This window comes from Prionailurus bengalensis, chromosome C2 (genome assembly GCF_016509475.1).
Source record: "Prionailurus bengalensis isolate Pbe53 chromosome C2, Fcat_Pben_1.1_paternal_pri, whole genome shotgun sequence".
Classification (NCBI taxonomy): domain Eukaryota; kingdom Metazoa; phylum Chordata; class Mammalia; order Carnivora; family Felidae; genus Prionailurus; species Prionailurus bengalensis.
In genome coordinates, this window is record NC_057350.1 from 55,901,198 (window position 1) to 55,923,116 (window position 21,919).

Here is a 21,919-nt window from a genome sequence, read left to right on the forward strand (position 1 = left end):
GATGGCTCGGAGCCTGGAGCCTGTTTCCGATTCTGTGTCTCCCTCTCTCTCTGCCCCTCCCCCGTTCATGCTCTGTCTCTCTCTGTCCCAAAAATAAAATAAAAAACGTTGAAAAAAAATTAAAAAAAAAAAATTATGACAGAATAGATTTTTAAATTTAGGTTTGCTCATTTACTAAGAAGTATAACTAGTCATAAGCCTATCCAATTTTAATGCCACCAGTTACAATAATTAATAACCTCTTTCCAAAATGAATTTTGATTGTATGCTATATATATATATAAGCCCAAACATCAGGTTTTACTTTCCTATTTCCTTAATTTTATTTAGGGCTCTTAGTTTTTGTTAGGGAACACAGTTAAATGCAAGAAATAATTATTTTGCTGTGGTTTTCACAGTTCTGACTTTAGCAGAAAGATATTTTTCTTCTCCAGAAATGAAGTTTTTTATCCTTTTGTATTTAAGGAAATAATTCTAGTTTTTAACCAGTATTTTCATTTGAAGGCTAACACTTTTATTTAATGAACATATTGTTATGTTTCAGGATTATGGTTTTCTAAATATAGTGAACAATGAAAATAGAACTGTAATACAGTTATAAGTATATGTACATATAAAATGTATAAAATGAATAGTAATCCAAGGTAGTTTACCAGGCTGATGACCTGACACTTCATTTGGGAAAGAAAATATTTCATCCTATTCTATCCTACCAAAAATGTATACAGACTTGGAGTCAACGAAATATGGGATTTGAAAAGGAATGTATTGATTGTGTGATAAAGAAACCTACATTATTTTAATGTGTCTTCTAGCTTCTCTGTTCAGTTTTAATTTTGTAAAACTCAGAAACAAAACAAAGATTAAATATTAACACAGAAAAGAGACCTATAGTAACCCAAGTTAAAAGGAGTACTTTAGTCCTGAGTAAGAGCAGTTAGAGACATGATATAAAGAGCTTAGTACATAAGTATGTAGATAACAACCTCAATTTTCATACAGTAAGTTTTCAAAAACGGTTAAAGTTCTTTTTTGGAAAGAATAAATATTGAATAAACTTGAGTTTTCATTTTGGTTTAAGATAAATTTAGGTAGACTTTAGATCAGAGACCTAAAGGGCCACATCTCTATTCTACATACCCATCATACGATAGGATTTTGTAACTTGTATAGAGGGCATGCCCTCAAGGCAGTAGGAAAAATCACCACTGCTCTTTATTTGACCTCTTCCAGAAAGGAGCTTACGGATTTCTTACGGAAATTGAAGGACATTCATGGGAAATCCTTATCTGGACTGACATTTGATGAAATTGTATACAAGATTTCCCAATTTATTGACCCCAAGAGATCACAGGTAAAAAACAAAAACAAAAACAAACCTGTATCAGGTAGTTAGCAGTCTTAATTATCTTCATGTCTGTTCCAATAACTTGTAATCACATTAAACATCTATTAAAAATTGAACTTCAGGGGCGCCTGGGTGGCGCAGTCGGTTGGGCGTCCGACTTCAGCCAGGTCACGATCTCGCGGTGTGTGAGTTCGAGCCCCGCGTCGGGCTCTGGGCTGATGGCTCAGAGCCTGGAGCCTGTTTCCGATTCTGTGTCTCCCTCTCTCTCTGCCCCTCCCCCATTCATGCTCTGTCTCTCTCTGTCCCAAAAATAAATAAAAACGTTGAAAAAAAAATTAAAAAAAAAAAAAAAAAAATTGAACTTCAACTTAAATGGTATAGTAAGTCTTTTTGAAATACTACCTGATCATTCTCGAATAAAAATGATCCTCTTGGAATTGATTCTAGGTTACTTTGACTCTAAAGGAAGACATTATTTCTAATTTTTGTAAAGACTTGTTTTAATTAAAAGGGCATATAGAGTTGTTTTTAACTTGGCTTTGAGTATACAAGTAATATTACTAATGTTTTATTTCAGGATTTTTCACAAATCTAATTGACCTTTATCCTTTTGCTAATTCTCACTGTACCCTATTTTCTATGCTATCCTACCAATTCTTCCTGTTTTTGAACACTTCTGAAAAAAAAAAAAAGTAAGTATAATATTCTTATTTTCAGAGTCAAGGAAAATCTGTGCCAAATGGTAACTGTGTTTCACCCAGCCACACTCCTCCACAGTCTAATGCTGCCCAGCCCCCCAAACCAGCCTGGAGGCCCCTTAGTTCACAAGGGCCTGCCACATGGGAAGGAGACAATAATTTGGTGAGAATGAGACTGTTGATTCTAAATACATTTAAATTTGGGAGAAAGAAAGGAGCTGAATTGGGCCTTCTGTGTGTATTTTCCCTAGGATGAAGAGGAGGAAGAAGAGGAGCCTTGTGTGATTTGTCATGAGAATCTCTCTCCAGAAAACCTCTCAGTTTTGCCTTGTGCTCACAAATTCCATTCTCAGGTAACCCTTTAAACTTATCTTTTTAAATATTTTGCCATTTAATCAACTAAGCAAGATTCATACTGCCTTACTTGAAGTCATTTATATGTATCATGGCTATAGCTGTGTTACGAATTCCATGGGAAAGAACTCCAGGCTTTGGAGAACCACACAGAAACATTGATGCCTGTTTTCCCCATACTTAGCCCCACTTTGCACCGTGCTTTCTCAGATCTCTACATACCTTACACGAAAAGAGAGACAGTGATGAAATTTAAATAATACAGAGTAGTTTCAAATAGAACTGGAGGGAATGTTGATTGACACAGCAACTGTGTCACTTCATCTCAATTTGCTATAAATAACATATAGTGTCCTTTGTTCCCATTTACTGATGACCCGTTCCCTTAGAAAGCAAAAGACTCACCTTAACAGTCTTTCTGGGCCTTGTATTTGCTTTTTAGGTGCTCAAGTTTCAGTTTTGATATTAGAAAAATCTGAGACTGGCATATCTTTTGTTGATTCTTGGCATTTGTATAGATTAATTTCTGGTGTTGCTGTGCAAATGCTATTGATATACAATTTATGATCCAAGTCTAATGGTGCAAAGATGTAATTTGACCCAGGAAAAGATAATCTTACATACACTTCTCAGGGAAGTGAACAGTAAGTAGCCGGCTCATTCAAGCCATATATGTATAACGTGACACATAGTTTATATCTACTCTGATATGAAGAAGTAGACACAGAATGGCTACTCCCAAAAGACCAGGAAAGATACTTAGCCATTTGAAGCTTCCATTTAGAAAATAAATGTTTAATGAAACTTCTTATTCTTTGCCATTGCCTGTAGAATAGAAAGCAGGTGACCCACTGAGGTTACTTTTCTAGGGTTATTACAATTAGTGAGCCTAATATATAGTGCCTATTCTTTTTTCTGTTTGTTTTTAATTTATATCCAAGTTAGTTAGCATATGGTGCAACAATGATTTCAGGGGTAGATTCCTTAATGCCCCTTACACATTTAGCCCATCCCCCCTCCACAACCCCTCCAGTAACCCTCTGTTTGTTTTCCACATTTAAGAGTCTCTTATGTTTTGTCCCCCTCCCTGTTTTTATATTATTTTTGCTTCCCTTCCCTTATGTTCATCTGTTCTGTGTCTTAAAGTCCTCATATGAGCAAAGTCATATGATATTTGTCTTTCTCTAATTTCACTGAGCATAAAACCCTCCAGTTCCATCCACGTAGTTGCAAATGGTATAGTTCCTATTCTTAATCTTCTCTCATCTGACCTGGCTCTCATTATTTATACAGGTAAAATTGATTTGTTTTTGGAGAGTTTTTACTCAAGCGAATGACTTAATAGATAGTTCATAGCTAAAGAATACTTCCATTTTCACCAAAAAGACATCTGAAAAGTATATCCATCATCTAGGGATTTTAAATTCAAAACACCATTAGCACTTGGTACAGGGTATTAGTCACTTTTGTATTTTTTTCTGGATTATAAATGAGAACAATATATAATTAACTAGAGGAAAAATATGTTGCAGGTTTCCTCAACGTCTTTGTTAGGAAGAATTGGTACTCATCCTGAAAATTGGGTTTGGAGAAAGGATCCTAATAGAATAAACTGGCTGAAAGGTGTTCTGCTATTACCAGCTATATTGCTTAGTGAATCAGAGAAGGTGCCATTATTGCAGCAATTGGCTTGGCAATCTACTAGATAAGGTTTTAAGATCCACCAGAAGACATGTTGGCTGGTAACTGATTATATAGTGTAGCAGTTACCTCTGTTAGTCTAACTCTGAGAGTCTGACATGAATATTTTTGCTCCTTAGTGCATTAGACCTTGGCTGATGCAACAGGGGACGTGCCCAACCTGTAGACTCCATGTTTTGTTACCAGAAGAATTTCCTGGTCACCCCAGCCGGCACTTACCCAAGATCTGATCCAAGAAGGTGACTATGCAAAAGAAGTTCAGTTATCATATTCCAGAATTTAGTTTTGCCTTTTATTATGAGCTGATAGTGTGAGTGGTATGAAGAAGTGTGTTCTTTAGCTAGCTTCTTTTGCATGATACTAATCTCATCAAAGCTGCAGCCAAAGAGGACAGGATAAATCTTCAGGACTTGGAACTGAACTGAAAGGGCTTAAATTTTAAAAGTTATATTATATTTGCCCTTATCTTAGTAAGCATTTTCTTCTGATGGAAACATCACTGTTAACATAAATCTTGGGATGTTTTTTCTTGTCTTTTTCCTTCTTATTCCACTTACCCTTTACTGAAAACATGCTGCATTTTAATTTTCTGAAATTAAAAGGAAAAGTGGAATAGAAAACAAGTACAAAAATTACACAGATTTTGTTCCTTTTGAGTTTTAAAACTGCTTACAAATTCTGTAACTGAATTATTTAAATTTTATCCCTATCTTCCCTGTTCTTGTCTAGCCTCTTAAGTGTGTACCCACAAAGAGATTACGAGCTACTTGAGGGTGGGGACCATACAGTAGTGTATTGGAGCTTAGCTAATAATAGTTTGTAAGAGATGACTGTTGAATTGTTAGGAATTTTGTGAGCCAGTTACCAAATTGTTGGTAGCTTGAAATGGGACATAGGAGTATTTATACCATAGGGATCCATAAATATTATAAGTAAAGGATTCTCTTCCCAAGAAGGGGTTTGTTAAACGTATACCAGCCCACCACTGAAACCATGTCCGATCCTCCTCTGTGTTCTCAATGCCTTGCACAATAGGGTAAGCATAAATATTCCCAGAATCTGAAACAGGAAAGGAGTTAATGTGTAAATTAAGTCACTTGCTCAGTTAATAATTGAGATCTTATGTTCATTTGTAAACATTGTCATTGGACCTTACACTTGTAGGATTCTTTTTTTCTGCCTTAAAAGTTTCTTAATATCGCTTTTGTCTTGCTGCAGGGTATGAGGGACTGTTTATATGTAGCTGCTTCTTAGAACAAAGTTAATATCCCACTGGGCTAAGCTGCTGCCTAAAGTTTGTCACTAAGAACTTTTATTCTTAGAGGTCAAAACCCTATTTTGAAAATAGTATTGTGTAAATGTTGTAAGTGTTATACATGTCTCTAGTTAAATCTAAAGAATTCAGTTACCATGTAAGATGTTACCCGGTTCATATTTAAATAGTTTCCATAAGTTAATGAAATTGAGGTTGTGAATGCGTGTTTTGACTCAACTATTTTCTCTGTATATTTCAGTGTAAATGTATCTTGAAGTTACTTTAAATCTGTTTAATTATCTATTTCTGTAATTGTATGCTAAATGTTTTCTTCTGTAATGATAATAGACTGGAAAATGTAGAAGAAAATATCCAAAAATGAAGGCAGTCTTCTAGACACTTAAAATGCCAAGAACCTCTCAATTGAAAAATTCAGAAATTATAAGGCCTTTAAAAATTGTCTAATACCTTGAGGTCATATGGCAAATTATCTTGTAAAACAAATGTTTCTTAGTTTGTTTACAACTACGATTTCACTTCATGTGGAAAAGATTTTATCTTTTAATCAGTTCCAATGTATCCTGAAACTGTTTTAAATCTATTTAAAACATCTATATCTGCTTAACTGTGATTTTTTTTCTGTTATGACAAAGAATAGGAAAATACCCAAGATGGTAGTCATTAAGACTTATAGAATGTCAGAATGATCCTCTATCACCTCATTTTATAAGTACTTCTTGCCTAAGATCATATGGATAATTAGCATCTGGGCCAGTCCTAATTCTTGAAGGTGCTGGCACTTGGTCACAGGCATTCAGTCTGTAAGAATTTCTTGGTGCTGACTCGGCCATCCTTGAGTCTAAGGATGGGACCAGAGAACTCACCACAGTAGCTGTTATGTAGTGAGAATGTAGTAGGATTGTACTTTTGAAAGTCATGTCCAATTCTACAGGTGCTGAAGGTAATGGTATTTTTTTCTTTTTGATAAGTATAATCTAACAATGAAGACAACTGTCAGGGACTTTCTATCTTAAACAATACTCACTGTCAATCCTGTGGCTCCTGAGAGATCTAGAATCCCATCCTTCTGGGGGAATACAATGAGGGAAGTGGCAACATTTACATCAAAACCAATCTGTAAACATCTAGTAATATCATTACAGCTGCTGTCAGAAGATATGTCTTGTAATGTTTCCCTTCAAATTTATTTTGTCTATAATTATAACATTTTCCAGCTATTTTGAGATACTTTCAAAATGCTTGTTACCTCATTTGATCCACTGATAATTCTAAAGTGGTTGTTTAGTGGATATTCCTTATTTTACATACGATGAAACTGAGGCCCAAGTAAGAAAAATAATCCAAGGTCATAGCTACAAAATGACATTTTAATTTGAATGCAGATCTTCTGTCCCTTGGTGTTCTCTTTTAGTACTTCACAAATACATCTCCACTTTGGATTGACTTTGTACAAACAAGAAAAGTGGTTTTTTCTTCTTTGTAAATAATATTCATCAAAATAAAATGAAACAAATGGCAAACCTACTAATTTTTTTTTAATAGGAACATGGTATTGAGTTTATAAAAATACATAATAGTTGTAGGACATGGTGAGAAAAAGTTAGTTTGATTTTTCCTTCAGGTATCTTGGTTTGCTCGGGATGGTTCCAATTAATTAATTCCTACTGTTTTGACATAATTAATAGTGCCCCAATCATGATGAATTATATCTTATGGTTAATTCAGGGAAGGTAGGTTTATTATTTTTACCAGATTCAAATTTAACAAGAATCCTCTATACTTATAAAATGTTCCTGGGATATTCTATCATATAGCCTCTTGGGTAAGACTTCTAGGACTCTAGTAGCTAAGGAATAGCTGGTGTATAGCCAGATAATAATAACAAATACTAATTTAAAGATACATGATTTCTGATTTTCTTGAGTAGGCAGTTTTCAGAGTTAATGGACTCTAGTTAAGTATGGATCCTGGACCACATCGCATTTACCTGGTGTGTTTATAAAAGATACATATTCCAAGAGGCCATCTGGATCTGTATTTGGATTGAGCACCCCAATAGTTAGATATTCTAAAGCATGCTAAAATTTGTCTACTATTGGAATAGTAGAAAGTGGCTTTCTCAGGCAGATCTGTGTTTGAATTGAACGCTCATGGTTGGCATGTTATATAATCATGAAAAAATCGCTTTTCTCAACCAAAACTTATGTCAAATGGGGGAAAGACTACTTGCCTGACAGAGTTAGTGTTCTAAAGTAGCAAACTTTCCCTTAGTCATTCAACCTGTTGGAATTTGCTCCTTGATAAAATTCTTAAAGATTTTTTTTTTAATCTTCAACCACCCTTATTGAGTGAATGGAAGAGAGAAAGTTCAGGGAAGAGAGAAGATGGCAGAGTAGGAGGAACCTGAGCTCACCTCATCCCACAGGCCACCAACATAGCAGCTGTATTTATACAGCTAACTCTGAAAACATCCTGAAGACTGGTAGAACAGACCTCCCACAGTCCATTGTAGAGAGGAGATCACATTGAAAAAGGTATGAAGAGTGGAAACCAAAACCCTGGTGAGAGTAACCACAAATGGGAGGGATACCACCAGAATGGAGAAGCGAAAAGGATGAGACCTCATACCAGGCACTCCAGGCACAGGGGACCCACACTGGGAAGACCAGTCCCCTTATGTGGCCTTGCAAACCAGTGGTGTTTAACTTCAGGAGCATTTAAAATAAGCAGGGCTTTAAAAACATACTTTAAAGATCAGCCAGCTTAAGTCTGGGAGAGCAGGAGGGCAATAGGAAAATGAGTCCCTGCCCTTAGAGTCAGCTTAGTAACTCAAGACAGCACAGAAGCAGCAATTTGAAAAGTGCCTGGGGTATATGTGAAGGAGATTGATTTACTAATTTCAGAATGTGCACTGGAAGGCCAGGGATCTTTAGATTTCTCTGGGGGGGTGTGGTGGGGGGGGGTGGGGGGTGGAGAACCAGCAGGCACCATTTCTCTTCTCCAGACAGGAAAACCAGATACTTGTGTGAGTCATTGTTAACACTCTCCACCTATCTTGCTAGCACTACATGCCCTGCCCCTGGATTGCCCCACAGACCCACCCTCCTCGGTAGGCATCCAGCCCCCTGAAAGTCCAACCAGCACCACTCCAAAGTGAGGAGAAGGGGGATAACCCCACACACCAGTGTGCCTGCAGTTTCACCAACTGAGCCTCTTAGCTGGCTGCATAGGGAGGAAGCTCAACTGCTTTTGCACCTGCTCTGGCAAAGAGGGTAACTGCAGATGCTTAGTCTGATTGCAGCCTACCAATGAAAGCCTTTCAGTTGGCCTTGTAGGAAGCAAGCCTTACCTTTTGGTGTGCCTGCAACTGGCAGAAGGGCTATTTTCAGTTACCTTGACTGCCAGCCTTGCCCACCACAATGGCCTAGACAGTTCTGTTATCAGCATAGGGACCAAACCCTGCCCAGTGTGCTTATAGCAGGCAGTGGGTCATTACAGCAGTCTGAGATAAAGACAAGTGGCTTAGCCACAAAAGCAGGGCACAAGCAGCCCACAGAAGAGACACCACTGCAGCTCTCAGTTCTGGTGACTAGGGATTGTCACCAGGGATTGTGCTACAGGGCACCACAGGACCTCTTCTATACAAGGCCACCACTTTCAAGACAAGGAGATGTAGCTGACTTACCTAATACATGGAAAAAAGTTAAGCAAATGAGAGGAATATGTACCAAATGAAAGACTAAAACAGTATCAGAAAAAGCTAAATTAAACTGTGATAAGCAATATGCCTGATAAAGAATTGAAAGTAATGGTCATAAAGCTACTCCCTGGACTTGAGGAAAGAATGGATGAACTCAACGAGAACTTCAAGTAGAAAACAAAAAAGAAACAGGTGAAAAATTCAATAATAAATTAAAAATGCACTAGAGGGAATAACAGCAGATTAGAGGATGCAGAGGAATGAATCAGCAATCTGAAAGAGGATGATTGAAAGCAACCAAGCTAATAGCAAAAAGGGAAAAAAATTTAAAAATGAGAATAGCTTAAGGGGAACTCTGCAACATCATTAGGCATAATAACATTTATAGGGATCCCAGAAGAAGAAAGAGCAAGAGGCAGAAAACTTACCTAATCTGGGGAAGGAAACAGATATGCAGATCCAGGAATCACAGAGAGTTCCTAACAAAGTGAACCCAAGGAGATCCACACCGAGACACAAAGTAATCAAAATGGCAAAAAGCAATCATAAAGAGGGAATTTTTAGATTAGGAAGAGTAGTTACGCACAAAGGAAAACCCATAAGGCTTCTAGCTGATTCTCAGCAGCTTTGCAGGCCAGAATAGAGTGGCATGATATATTCAAAGTACTGCAAGGAAGAAATTGCCTGAAACTAATAATACTTTACCCTGGGGAGGAGCCAAGATGCCAGAACAGCATAGAAGTTTTTTGTGTGTCTCATGTCCATGAAATACAGCCAGACCAACACTAAACCATCCTGCACACCTAGAAAACTGATCTGAGGATTAATACAACAATCTGCACAACTTGAACCACAGAATTCAGCAGGTATGTGGCATGGAGAGGTGAACTTGGGGAGAGAGAAGCTGTGGAGGGCAGGGAGCCGCTTTTGCATGTGGAGAGAGGACGGAGATGGGGGTGGGGGTGGGAAGAATATGGGAAAAGCACCCTTCCCCAAAAGTAGCTGGAGAGAAAGAGGAAAATTGGAAACAGCTGCAAGGACTGAACTAAAAAGGAAGAAAAGAGAAAAGAGAGGGTTTAGATTCCATTAAGACTAAACAGGGTGAGTGCAGAGTCTGAAACTCCACAGCTCGATACCTGGCGGTGCTCTGGTGGGAAGGGCGAATCCCCAGGAGCAGAGTGGGGTCCGGGAGATTCTTGAGCCACACGGGGAGAAGCGGTTCCACTGCTGGAAGGACATTTAGTAGAAGCTGTGAGGCCACCTGGGCGCAGCAGACCTCAGAGAACAGCCACATTCACTGGTGTGGGAACAAGGTCATTGGGGGTGAAGCCTGGTGCCGGATGTATGTTGTGACTTTCCATAATCCCTGAGGAGCTGCTGCTACACTGTTTCGTGAACTTTTTGGGGGGCTATCTGGCACCTGGCTGCAGTCTCCGGGCATCGGCAGCAGCATGGTCCTGCAAGCGTTCCTGGGTGTGGCCAGCACTTGGCCATTGCTCGGTGAGACCCTCTGCAGAGGGGCGGAATGGGTCAAAGCCACAGTCCCTCAGAAGGGGGGGGGCAGGGAAGGCAGCCACATCTGAGACAAAACTTGGGAGGGAGGTGCTGCCTGGGTCTTTGTCATGGACAGTGTGGAAGTGAGGAGTGGACAGAAGCTGAAGATGAAGGACGGGTGCACAATTACTGATCAGGGAGAAGAGAGTTCCAGTACTAGAGACTGAGTAGCTCGGTGACGCCATTTTCACCACTTCCACGCATGCGTATACTCACCTACAAGCACCACAGCAATCCATCCCAGTAGGCTATCAGCACCATCTAGTGGAGAAGGAAGCCATTACACTAAGCCCTGCCAAACCTCGCTCTTCAAGAACACAAGTCTCACCACCTGCTTAGTTTATGGACTGTAAAGCACTTCACAGTTTGACTTCTAGGGGAAAACAAAGTAATCTCAGTTGTATTTCAGTCTGTTAGGTCCATCTATTCGATTTTCTTTCTTTCTTTCTTCCTTACTTTCTCTCCTCTCTTTCGTTTCTTTTCTTGAATACAGAAAGAAAAAATTCATTTTTATTTTCAATTTTTATTAAAAATATTTTTATTTTTTTCTACTATATTTTTTACTTTTGTTTAAATTTTTTCAAATTCTATTTTACTTCCATCATTTTATTTTAGTCTACTTCATTGTATTCATTTTTTCAAGTTTTCAAATGATTTCCTTTTTTTCCCTTTTTTCTCTAATCTATCAAGCCACTTTCAATACCCAGACCAAAACACACCTAGGACCTAGCATCATTTATTCAATTTTTTTTGTGTGTATTTGTTTTTAATTTTAATATTTTTATAATTTTAATTTTTTTTTAATTTTAATTTTTCTACCTCCTTAATTCCTTTTCTACATTCAAAATGATGAAATGAAGGAATTCACCCCAAAAGAAAGAGGAAGAAATGACAGCCAGGGGCTTAACCAATACAGATACAAGCAAGATGTCTGGACCAAAATTTAGAATCATGATAATAAGAATACTAGCTGGAGTTGACAATGGATTTGAATCCCTTTCTGCAGAGAAAAAAGAAGTAAAACTTAGGATGAAATAAAAAATGCTATAACTGAGCTGCAATCTGGAGTGGATGCTGCAGAGGCAAGGATGGAGGAGGCAGAACAGAGAATCAGCGATATAGAGGACAAACTTATGGAGAATAATGAAGCAGAAAAAAAGAGGGAGATTAAGGCAAAAGAGCGTGATTTAAGAATTAAATCAATGACTCATTAAAAAGGAACAACATCAGGATCATAGGCGTCCCAGAAAAGGAAGAGAGAGAAATAGGGGTAGAAGGGTTATATGAGCAAATCATAGCAGAAAACTTTCCTAACCTAGGGAAAGACACAGACATCAAAATCCAGGAAACACAGAGGATCCCCATTACATTCAACAAAAACTGAGCATCAACAAGGCATAGCAGAGTCAAATTCACAAAACACTCAGGCAAGGAGAGAATCATGAAAGCAGCAAGAGAAAAAAAAGTCCATAACCTACAAGGGAAGACAGATCAGGCTTGCAGCAGACCTATCCATAGAAACTTGGCAGGCCAGAAAGGAGTGTCAAGATATATTCAACATGCTGAATCAGAAAAATATGCAACCAAGAATTCGTTATCCAGCAAGGCTGTCATTCAAAATAGAAGGAGAGATAAAGTTTCCCAGACAAACAAAAATTAAAGGAGTTTGTGACACTAAACCAGCCCTACAAGAAATTTTAAGGGGGACTCTCTGAGGGGAGAAAAGATGAAAAAAAAAATAGATGATAGATAGATAGATACCAAAAGCAACAAAGATTAGAAAAGATCTGAGAACACCACCAGGAACTCCAACTCTACAAGCAACATAATGGCAATAAATTGTTATCTTTCAGTACTCACTCTAAATGTCAATGGACTTAATGCTCCAATTAAAAGACATAGGGTAATAGAATGGGTAAGAAAACAAGATCCATCTTTATGCTATTTACAAGAGACCCACTTTAGACCTAAAGACACCTTCAGATTGAAAGTAAGGGGATGGAGAACCATCTATCATGCTAATGGTCAACAAAAGAAAGCCAGAGTAGCCATACTTATATCAGACAATCGAGACTTTACAGTAAAGTCTGTATCAAGAGATGAAGAAGGGCATTATATCATAATTAAGGGTCTATCCTCCAAGAAGACCTAACAATTGTAAACATTTATGCACCAAATGTGGAGGCACCCAAATATATAAATCCATTAATCACAAACATAAACTCACTGATAGTAATACCATAATAGTAGGAGACTTCAACACCCCACTCACAGCAATCAACAGATAATCTAATCAAATAATCAACAAGGAAACCATGGCTTTGAATGACACACTGGACCAGATGGACTTAATGGATATATTCAGAACATTTCATCCTAAAGCACCTCTCCAGTGCACATGGAACATTCTCCAGAATAGACCACATACTGGGACACAAATCAGTCCTCAGCAAGTACAAAAAGATCAAGATTATACTGTGCATATTTTCAGACCACAACACGATGAAACTCGAAATCTACCACAAGAAAAAATTTGGAAAGGTAACAAATACTTGGAGACTGAAGAACATCCTACTAAAGAGTGAATGGGCCAACTAAGAAGTTAAAGAGGAGATGAAAAATTATATGGAAGCCAATGAAAATGATAATACCACAACCCAAAACGTATGGGACACAGCAAAGGCGGTCATAAGAGGAAAGTATATAGCAATCCAGGCCTTCCTAAAGAAGGAAGAAAGATCTCAGATACACAACCTAATCTTACACCTTAAAGAGCTGGAAAAAGAACAGCAAATAAAACCCAAAAACAGCAGAAGACAGGAAATAATAAACATTAGAGCAGAAATTAATGTGAATAAACCTGAAAAAAAAAAACCCAAAAAACAAAAACAAAACAAAAACAGTAGAATAGATCAGTGAAACCAGAAGCTAGCTCTTTGAAAGAATTAACAAAATTGATAAACCCCTAGCCAGTTTGATCGAAAAGAAAAAGGAAAGGACCCAAATAAAATCAAGAACAAAAGAGGAGAGATCACAACCAACACAGCAGTAATAAAAACAATAAGAGAATATTATGAGGAATTATATGCCAATAAAATGGGCAATCTGGAAGAAATGGACAAATTCCTAGAAACATATACACTACTGAAACAAGAAGAAATAGAAAATTTGAACACACCCATAACCAGTAAAGAAATCGAATGAGTAATAAAAATTTCCCAAAAAACAAGAGTCTAGGGCCAGATGGCTTTCTGGGGCAATTCTACCATTTAAGGAAGAGTTAACACCTATTCTCTTGAAGCTGTTCTAAAAAAATAGAAATGGAAGGAAAACTTCCAAACTCTTTCTATGAGGCCAGCATTACCTTGATTCCAAAACCAGACAGAGACACCACTAAAAAGGAGAACTATAGACCAATTTCCCTGATAAACATGGATGCAAAAATCCTCAACAAGATATTAGCCAACCGGATCAAACAATACATTAAAAAAAATTATTCACCATGACCAAGTGGGATTTATACCTGGGATGCAGGGCTGATTCAATATCTACAAAACAATTAACGTGATTCATCACGTCAATAAAAGAAATTTGACAAAATACAGCATGCTTTCTTGATAAAAGCCCTCAAGAAAGTAGGGATAGAAGAATCATACCTCGAGATCATAAAAGCCATATATTAATGACCCAACGCTAATATCATCCTCAATGAGGAAAAACAGAGATTTTCTCGTAAGGTCAGGAACAAGACAGGGATGTCCACTCTCACCACTGTTATTCAACATAATATTGGAAGTCTTAGCCTCAGCAATCAGACAACACAAAGAAATAAAAGGCATCCAGATCAGCCAGGAGGAAGTCAAACTTTCACTCTTCGCAGATGACATGATACTCTATATGGAAAACCCAAAAGATTTCATCAAAAAACTGCTAGATCTGATTCATGAATTCAGCAAAGTTGCAGGATATAAAATCAATGCACAGAAATCAGTTTCATTCCTATTCACCAACAATGAAGCAACAGAAAGAGAGATCAAGGATTGATCCCATTTATAATTGCACCAAAAACCATAAAATACCTAGAAATAAATCTAACCAAAGAGGTGAAAAATCTATACACTGAAAACAATAAAAAGCTTATGAAATAAATTGAAGAAGACACCAAAAAATGGAAAAAGATTCCATGCTCCTGGATAGGAAGAACAAATATTGTTAAAATGTCGATACTACCCAAAGCAATCTACATTTTCAGTACAATCCCTATCCAAATAACATGAGCATTCTTCACAGTGCTCTAACAAATAATCCCTAAAATTTGTATGGAACCAGAAAAGACCCTGAATATCCAAAGTGATATTGAAAAAGAAAACCAAAGCAGGAGGCATCACAATCCTGGACTTCAACCTATGCTACAAAGTTGTAATCATCAAGACAGCATGATACTGGCACAAGAACAGACACTCAGATCATTGGGACAGAATAGAGAACCCAGAAGTGGACCCACAAATGTATGGCCAATCTTTGACAAAGCAGGAAAGAATATCCAATGGAATAAAGACAGTCTCCTCAGCAAGTGGTGCTGGGAAAACTGGACAGCAACATGCAGAAAAATGAACCTGGACCACTTTCTTATACCAGGCACAAAAATAAACTCAAAATGGATGAAAGACCTAAATGTAAGACAGAATGCCAACAAAATCCTTGAGGAGAAAGCAGGCAAAAACCTCTTTGACCTTGGCCGCAGCAACTTCTTACACAACACATCTCCAGAGGCAAGGGAAACAAAAGCAAAAATGAACTACTGGGACCTCATCAAAAAAAAAGCTTCCGCACAGCAAAGGAAACAATCAGCCAAACTAAAAGGCAACTGACAGAATGGGAGAAGATATTTGCAAACGACATAACAGGTAAAGGGTTAGTATCCAAAATCTATAAAGAATTATCAAACTCAACACCCCAAAAACAAATAATCCAGTGAAGAAATGGGCAAAAGACATGAATAGACATTTCACCAAAGAAGACACCCAGATGGCCACCCAACACGTGAAAAAATGCCCAACATCACTCATCATCAGGGAAATAGAACTCAAAACCACAATTAGATACCACCTACACCTGTCAGAATGGCTAACATTCACAACTCAGGCAACAACAGATGTTGGCAAGGATGTGGAAAAAGAGGATCTCTTTTGCCCTACTGGTGTGAATGGAAACTGGTGCAGCCACTCTGGATAACTGTATGGGGGTTCCTCAAAAAAATTAAAAATGGAATTACCCTTTGACCCAGCAATTGCACTACTAGGTATTTGTCCAAGGGATACAGGTATGCTGTTTTGAAGGGACACATGCACCCCAATGTTTATAGCAGCACTATCAACAATAGCCAAAGTATGGAAACAGCCCAAATATTCATTGATGGATGAATGGATAAAGAAGATATGGCATATATATACAATGGAGTATTACTCGGCAATCAAAAAGAATGAAATCTTGCCATTTTCAACTACATGGATGGAACTAGAGGGTATTATGCTAAGCGAAATTAATCAGAGAAAAACAAATATCATGTGACTTCACTCATATGAGGACTTTAAGACACAGAACAGGTGAACATAAGGGAAACAAAAAATATAAAAACAGGGAGGGGGACAAAACATAAGAGACTTTAAATATGGAGAACAAACAGAGGGTTACTAGAGGGCCTGTGGAGGGGGGATGGGCTAAATGGGTAAAGAACATTAAGGAATCTACTCCTAAAATCATTGTTGCACTATATGCTAATTTAGATCTAAATTTTAAAAAAATAAATAAATAAATAAATAAAAAGAATACTTTACCCAGCAAGGTTATCATTCAGAATAGGAGAGATAAAGACTTTCCCAGTCAAACAAAGGAGTTCATCATCACTAAACTAGCCTTACAAGAAATGTTAAAGACAATTCTTTCAGTAGAAAATAAAGGCCATAATCAGGACTAAAACAAAAATTATGAAAGGAAAATTCATGACTAAAAGCAAACATGTAGTAAAGGAAGTAGTTTAATCACTTATAAAGGTAGTATGGAATTAAAACCCAAAAGCAGTAAAATCTATATCCACACACAAAAAAAAAACAGTTGAGGGATATGATACACAAAAAGTTATAAACTATTACAACAAATACATGAAACATGGAGGGGGGACTAAAAATTTATGCCTTTAGAGTGTGTTCAAACTTAAGCAACCACCAACTTAACATAGACTGCTGTACACATAAGATGTTATATACAAATCCAATGGTAACCCCAAATCAAAAACCTATAATAGATACACAAAAAATAAAGAGAAATGAATCCAAGCATAACACTAAAGAAATCCATCAAGCCACAAGAGAAAAGAGCAATAGAAGAAGGAGGGAACAGAGAAGAACTACACAAACAACCAGGAAACAATTAACAAAATGGCAATATGTACATACTTATTAATAATTACTTTAAATGGACTAAATGCTCCAATCAAAAGACCTAGGGGGGCTGACTAGATTTAAAAAATTAGATGTGTTTTTATGCTGCCTAGAAGAGACTCACTTAAGACCTAAAGACATGTAGGCTGGTAATGAAGGGCTGAAAAAACATACCATACAAATAGAAGGAAAAATAAAGAAGAAAGGGGAGCAATACTTAGACATAATATACTTTAAAACAAAGAATAGTAAGAGACAACACTATATAATAAGGGATCAATACAATAAGAAGATATAACAGTTATAAATATCTATGTATCTAACATAGGAGCACCTAAATACATAAACCAAATATTAACAGACATAAAGGGAGAAACTGACAATAATACAATAGTAGTAGGGGACTTTAACAACCCATTTACATTAATAGATCATTCAGACAGAAAATTAACAAGGAAAGTGTCTTTGAATGGCATATTAGACCAGATGGACCTAACAAATATATACAGAATAGCCCATCCAAAAATAGCAGAATACACATTCTTTCCACGTGTATATGGAACATTCTCCAGGATAGATCACTTTAGACCACAAAAAAGTCAATAAATTTAAGAAGATTGCAATCATATTAAGCAACTTTTCCAACCACAGTGGTATGAAACAAATCAATTACAAGAATATCTGGAAAACACAAAAGGACATGGAGGCTAAACAAGCTACTAAACAATGAATGGGTTAACCACGAATAAAAAAGGAAATTTAGAAAAAAATACATGGAGACCAGTGCAAATGAAAACACAATGGTCTTGGGCACCTGGTTGGCTCAGTTGGTTAAGCTACTGACTTTGGCTCAGGTCTTGATCTCTTGGTTCATGAATTCGAGTCCCTCATCGGGCTCTGTGCTGACAGCTCAGAACCTGGAGCTTGTTTAAGATTCTGTCTCTCCCCCTCTCTCTACCCCTCCTATGCTCTTGCTCTGTCTCTCAATAATAAATAAACATTTAAAAAATTTAAAAAAAGAAAGAAAACAAAATGGTCTGAAATCTTGGAGATGCAGCAAAAGCAATTCTAAGAGGAAAGCTTATCGTGATATGGGCCTACCTTAAAAAAAATAAAAATAAAAAACAAAAAACCTCAAACACCTAATCTTACACCTGAAGCATTAGGAAGAGAACAATGAACAAAGACCAAAGCTATTACAAGGAAGGAAAATTAAGATTAGAGTTGAAATAAATGAAATAGAGACTAAAAACAATATATAGATAAGACCAATGAAACCAGGAGCTGGTTCTTTGAGGAGATAAACTAAATGATAAACCTTCATCAAACTCATCAAGGGAAAAAGAGGACTTGAGGCATGTGGGCGACTCAGTTGGTTAAGTGTCTGACTTCAGCTCAGGTCATATCATGGTTTGTGAGTTCAAGCCCCATGTTGGGCTCTGTGCTGACAGCTCAGATCCTGGAACCAGCTTCAGATTCTGTGTCTTCCTCTCTCTCTGCCCCTCCTCTGCTCACATGTGCTCACTCTCTCTCAAAAATAAACATTTGGGGTGTCTGGGTGGCTCAGTTGGTTAAGCATCTGACTTTGCCTCAGGTGATGATCTCACAGTTCATGAGTTAGAGCCCTGCATTGAGCTTCTTGCCAGCAGTGCCGAAACCTGCTTGGGATTCTCACTCTCTCCTCTCCCTCTGCTCCTACCCTGTTCACACTTTTTCTGTCTCTCAAAATAAACTTTAAAAGATCTTTTAAAAAATTAAAAGTAAATAAATAAACATTAAAAAAATTTAAAAAGGGAGGACTCAGAATCAGAAACAAAGAAGAGAAAATAACCAACACCACAGAAATACAAGGAATTATAAGAGAATATCATAAAATTTATATGTCAACAAATTGGACAACCTACAAAAAAAGGGGGGGGGGTAAATTCTTAGAAGTATATAATCTTCCAAAACTAAATCAGGAAGAAACAAAAAATTTGAACAGACTAATTACCGGTTACAAAATTGAACAGTACTCAAAAAACTCCCAACAAAGTCCTGGACCAGATCACTTCATAGGTGAATTCTACCAAACATTTAAAGAAGAGTTAATACCTATTCTTCTCAAGCTATTCCTAAAAGAAGAAGGAAAATTTCCAAATTTATTCTATAAAATCAACATCATCCTAATACCAAAACCTGACAAAGGCAACTATTAAAAAACAAACAAACAAACCCTACAGGCTGGGGCGCCTAAATGGCTCAGTCAGTTAAGTGTCCAACTCTTGATTTTGGCTCAGGTCATGATCTCATGGTTCATGAGATCGAGCCCCACATTGGGCTCTGTGCTGACAGGGATTCTCTCTCTCCCTCTTTCTCTTTCCCTCCCCTACTCATGTTTGCACGCTCTCTCTCTCTCTCAAAATAAATAAATGAACTTAAAAAAAACTTACAGGCCAATATCAATATCTCTGATGAACATAGATGCAAAAATCCTCAACAAAATATATCAACTGAATTCAGCAGTACATTTTTTAAATCATTCACCACAATCAAGTAGGATTTATTCCAGGGATTCAAGTGTAGTTCAGTATTCACAAATCAATTGATGTGATGTATCACGTTAAGAAAAGATAAAAACTGTATGATCATTTCCATAGATGCAGAAAAAACATTTCAAAAATACATTCATTTATGATGAAGTTTCTGAACAAAGTGGATTTAAAGGGAACATAGCTCCACATAATAAAGGTCATAAATGAAAAACAGCTAACATCATACCCAATGGAGAAAAACTAAAAACTTTCCTCCAAGATCAGGAACAAGAAAAGGATGTCTATTCACTCCCACCACTTTATTCTACATAGCACTAGAAGTCCTAGCTGTGGAAATCAGACAAGAAAAATAAAAGGCATCCAAATTAAAAAGTGAAACTGTCACTATTTGTAACTGACTTGATAATCTCTCTATAAAACCCTAAAGACTCCACCTAAAAACTATTAGAAATAAAGTAGTCAGTAAATTTGCAGAATACAAAATAAACATACAGAATCTGTGACATTTCTATACACTAATAACAAAGTAGCAGAAAAAGAAATTTTTAAAAAAGCAATCCCACTTGCAATTGCACCACAAAATATAAAATACCAAGGAATAAACTTAATCAAGGAAGTGAAAAACCCATACTCTGATAACCATAAAACACTCATGAAAAAATTGAAGATGATATAAACAAATGGAAATATATTCCATGCCAATGGATTTAAGAAGAATTAATATTGTTAAAGTGTCCACAATGTCCAAAGCTATCTGCAAATTCAGTGCAATCTTGATCAAAACACCAACAACACTTTTCACAGAACTAAAATTATACTGAAATTTGTATGAAGCCAAAAAAAAGCTACTCAAATAGCTAAAACAATGTCAAGAAAGAAGAACAAAGCTAGAGGTACCACAATCCCAGGTTTCAAGGTATAAACTACAAAGCTATAAAAAAGCAGTATGGTACAAAAATAGACACAAATATCAACAGAATAGAGATCCCAGATATAAACCCATGTTTATATGGTCAATCTACAATAAAGTAGGCAAGAATATACAGTGGGGGAAAGTCCCTTCAATAAATGGTACTGGGAAAACTGGACCATATGCTTTAATACCCTACACAAAAATAAATTCAAAATGGTTTAAACACCTTAGTGTGAGATCTGAAACCATAAAACTTCTAGATAAAAATATATGCAGTAATCTCTCATTGCCTTAGCAACGTTTTTCTAGATATGTCTCCAGATAAATAAAAGCAACAACAAACTATTGTGACTACCACAAAATAAAACTCTTTTGCATAGCTAAGGAAACTGTCAACAAAATGAAAAGACAACCTACTGAATGAGAGAAGATCTTCACAAATGATTTATCTGATAAGGGGTTAATAACCAAAATGTATGAAGAACACAAAATTTGTTATCAAAAAAGTAATTTTATCAAAAAAAATGGGCAGAAGATCTTAATAGATATTTTTCCACAGAAATACAGATGGCCAACAGACCCACAAGAAAAAAGATGCTCAACATTGCTGATTATCAGGAAAATGCAAATCAAAACCACAATGAGATATCACCTTATACTGTCAGAATGGCTATTGTCAAAAAGACAAGAAATAATACATGTTAGTGAGGAGGTGGAGAAAAAGAAAATCTTGTGCACAGTTGGTGGGAATGCAAATTGGTACAGCCACTGTGGAAAACAGTATGGAGATTTATCAAAATATTAAAAACAGAAATGTTACATGATTCAGTAATTTCTCTACTGGGTATTTACCCAAAGAATACAAAAACACTAATTTGAAAAGATATGTGCATCCCTGTGTTTATGGCAGCATTATTTATAATAACAAGTTATGGAAGCAACCTAGGTCTATAAATAGATGAATAAATAAAGATTCAGTGTGGGGTGTGTTTGTGTGTGTGTGTGTGTGTGTGTATGTGTACGCGCGTGCATGTGCAAGCTGGAATATTGCTCAGCCATAAAAGAGGTGAAACCTTGTCCTTTGTGACAACATAGATAGACCTAGAGGGTATTACACTATGTGAAACAAGTCATATAGAAAAAGACAAATGCCGTATGATTTCATTTACATGTGGGACCTAAAAAACAAAACAAATGAATGAACAAACAAACAAAAAGACTCTTAAAAACAGGGAACAAACTGGTGGCTGCCAGAGAAGACGGGGTGGGTGATATAAAGGAGATTAAGAGGTACAAATTTCCAGTTATAAAATAAGTAAGTCATGGAGATGAAAAGTAGAGCATAGGGAATATAGCCAATAATATTGTAATGACATTGTATGGTGACAGATAGTGATGACA

At 36.8% G+C, this 21,919-nt stretch overlaps 1 protein-coding gene across 8 annotated transcripts in view; it reads left to right on the forward strand.

Annotated features, from left to right (window-relative positions):
* Positions 1-6,893, forward strand: part of DZIP3 (DAZ interacting zinc finger protein 3) — a 99,088-nt gene extending 92,195 nt beyond the window's left edge. For all 8 annotated transcript variants that reach the window (XM_043594077.1, XM_043594082.1, XM_043594076.1 and 5 more), the window contains 4 exons: positions 1,234-1,354; positions 2,066-2,209; positions 2,298-2,399; positions 4,221-6,893. In XM_043594077.1, coding sequence (XP_043450012.1) covers positions 1,234-1,354; positions 2,066-2,209; positions 2,298-2,399; positions 4,221-4,331 — 478 coding nt within the window. In that variant the 3' untranslated portion in view covers positions 4,332-6,893. The remainder of the gene's footprint in view (positions 1-1,233; positions 1,355-2,065; positions 2,210-2,297; positions 2,400-4,220) is intronic.
* Positions 6,894-21,919: the final 15,026 nt, after the last annotated feature.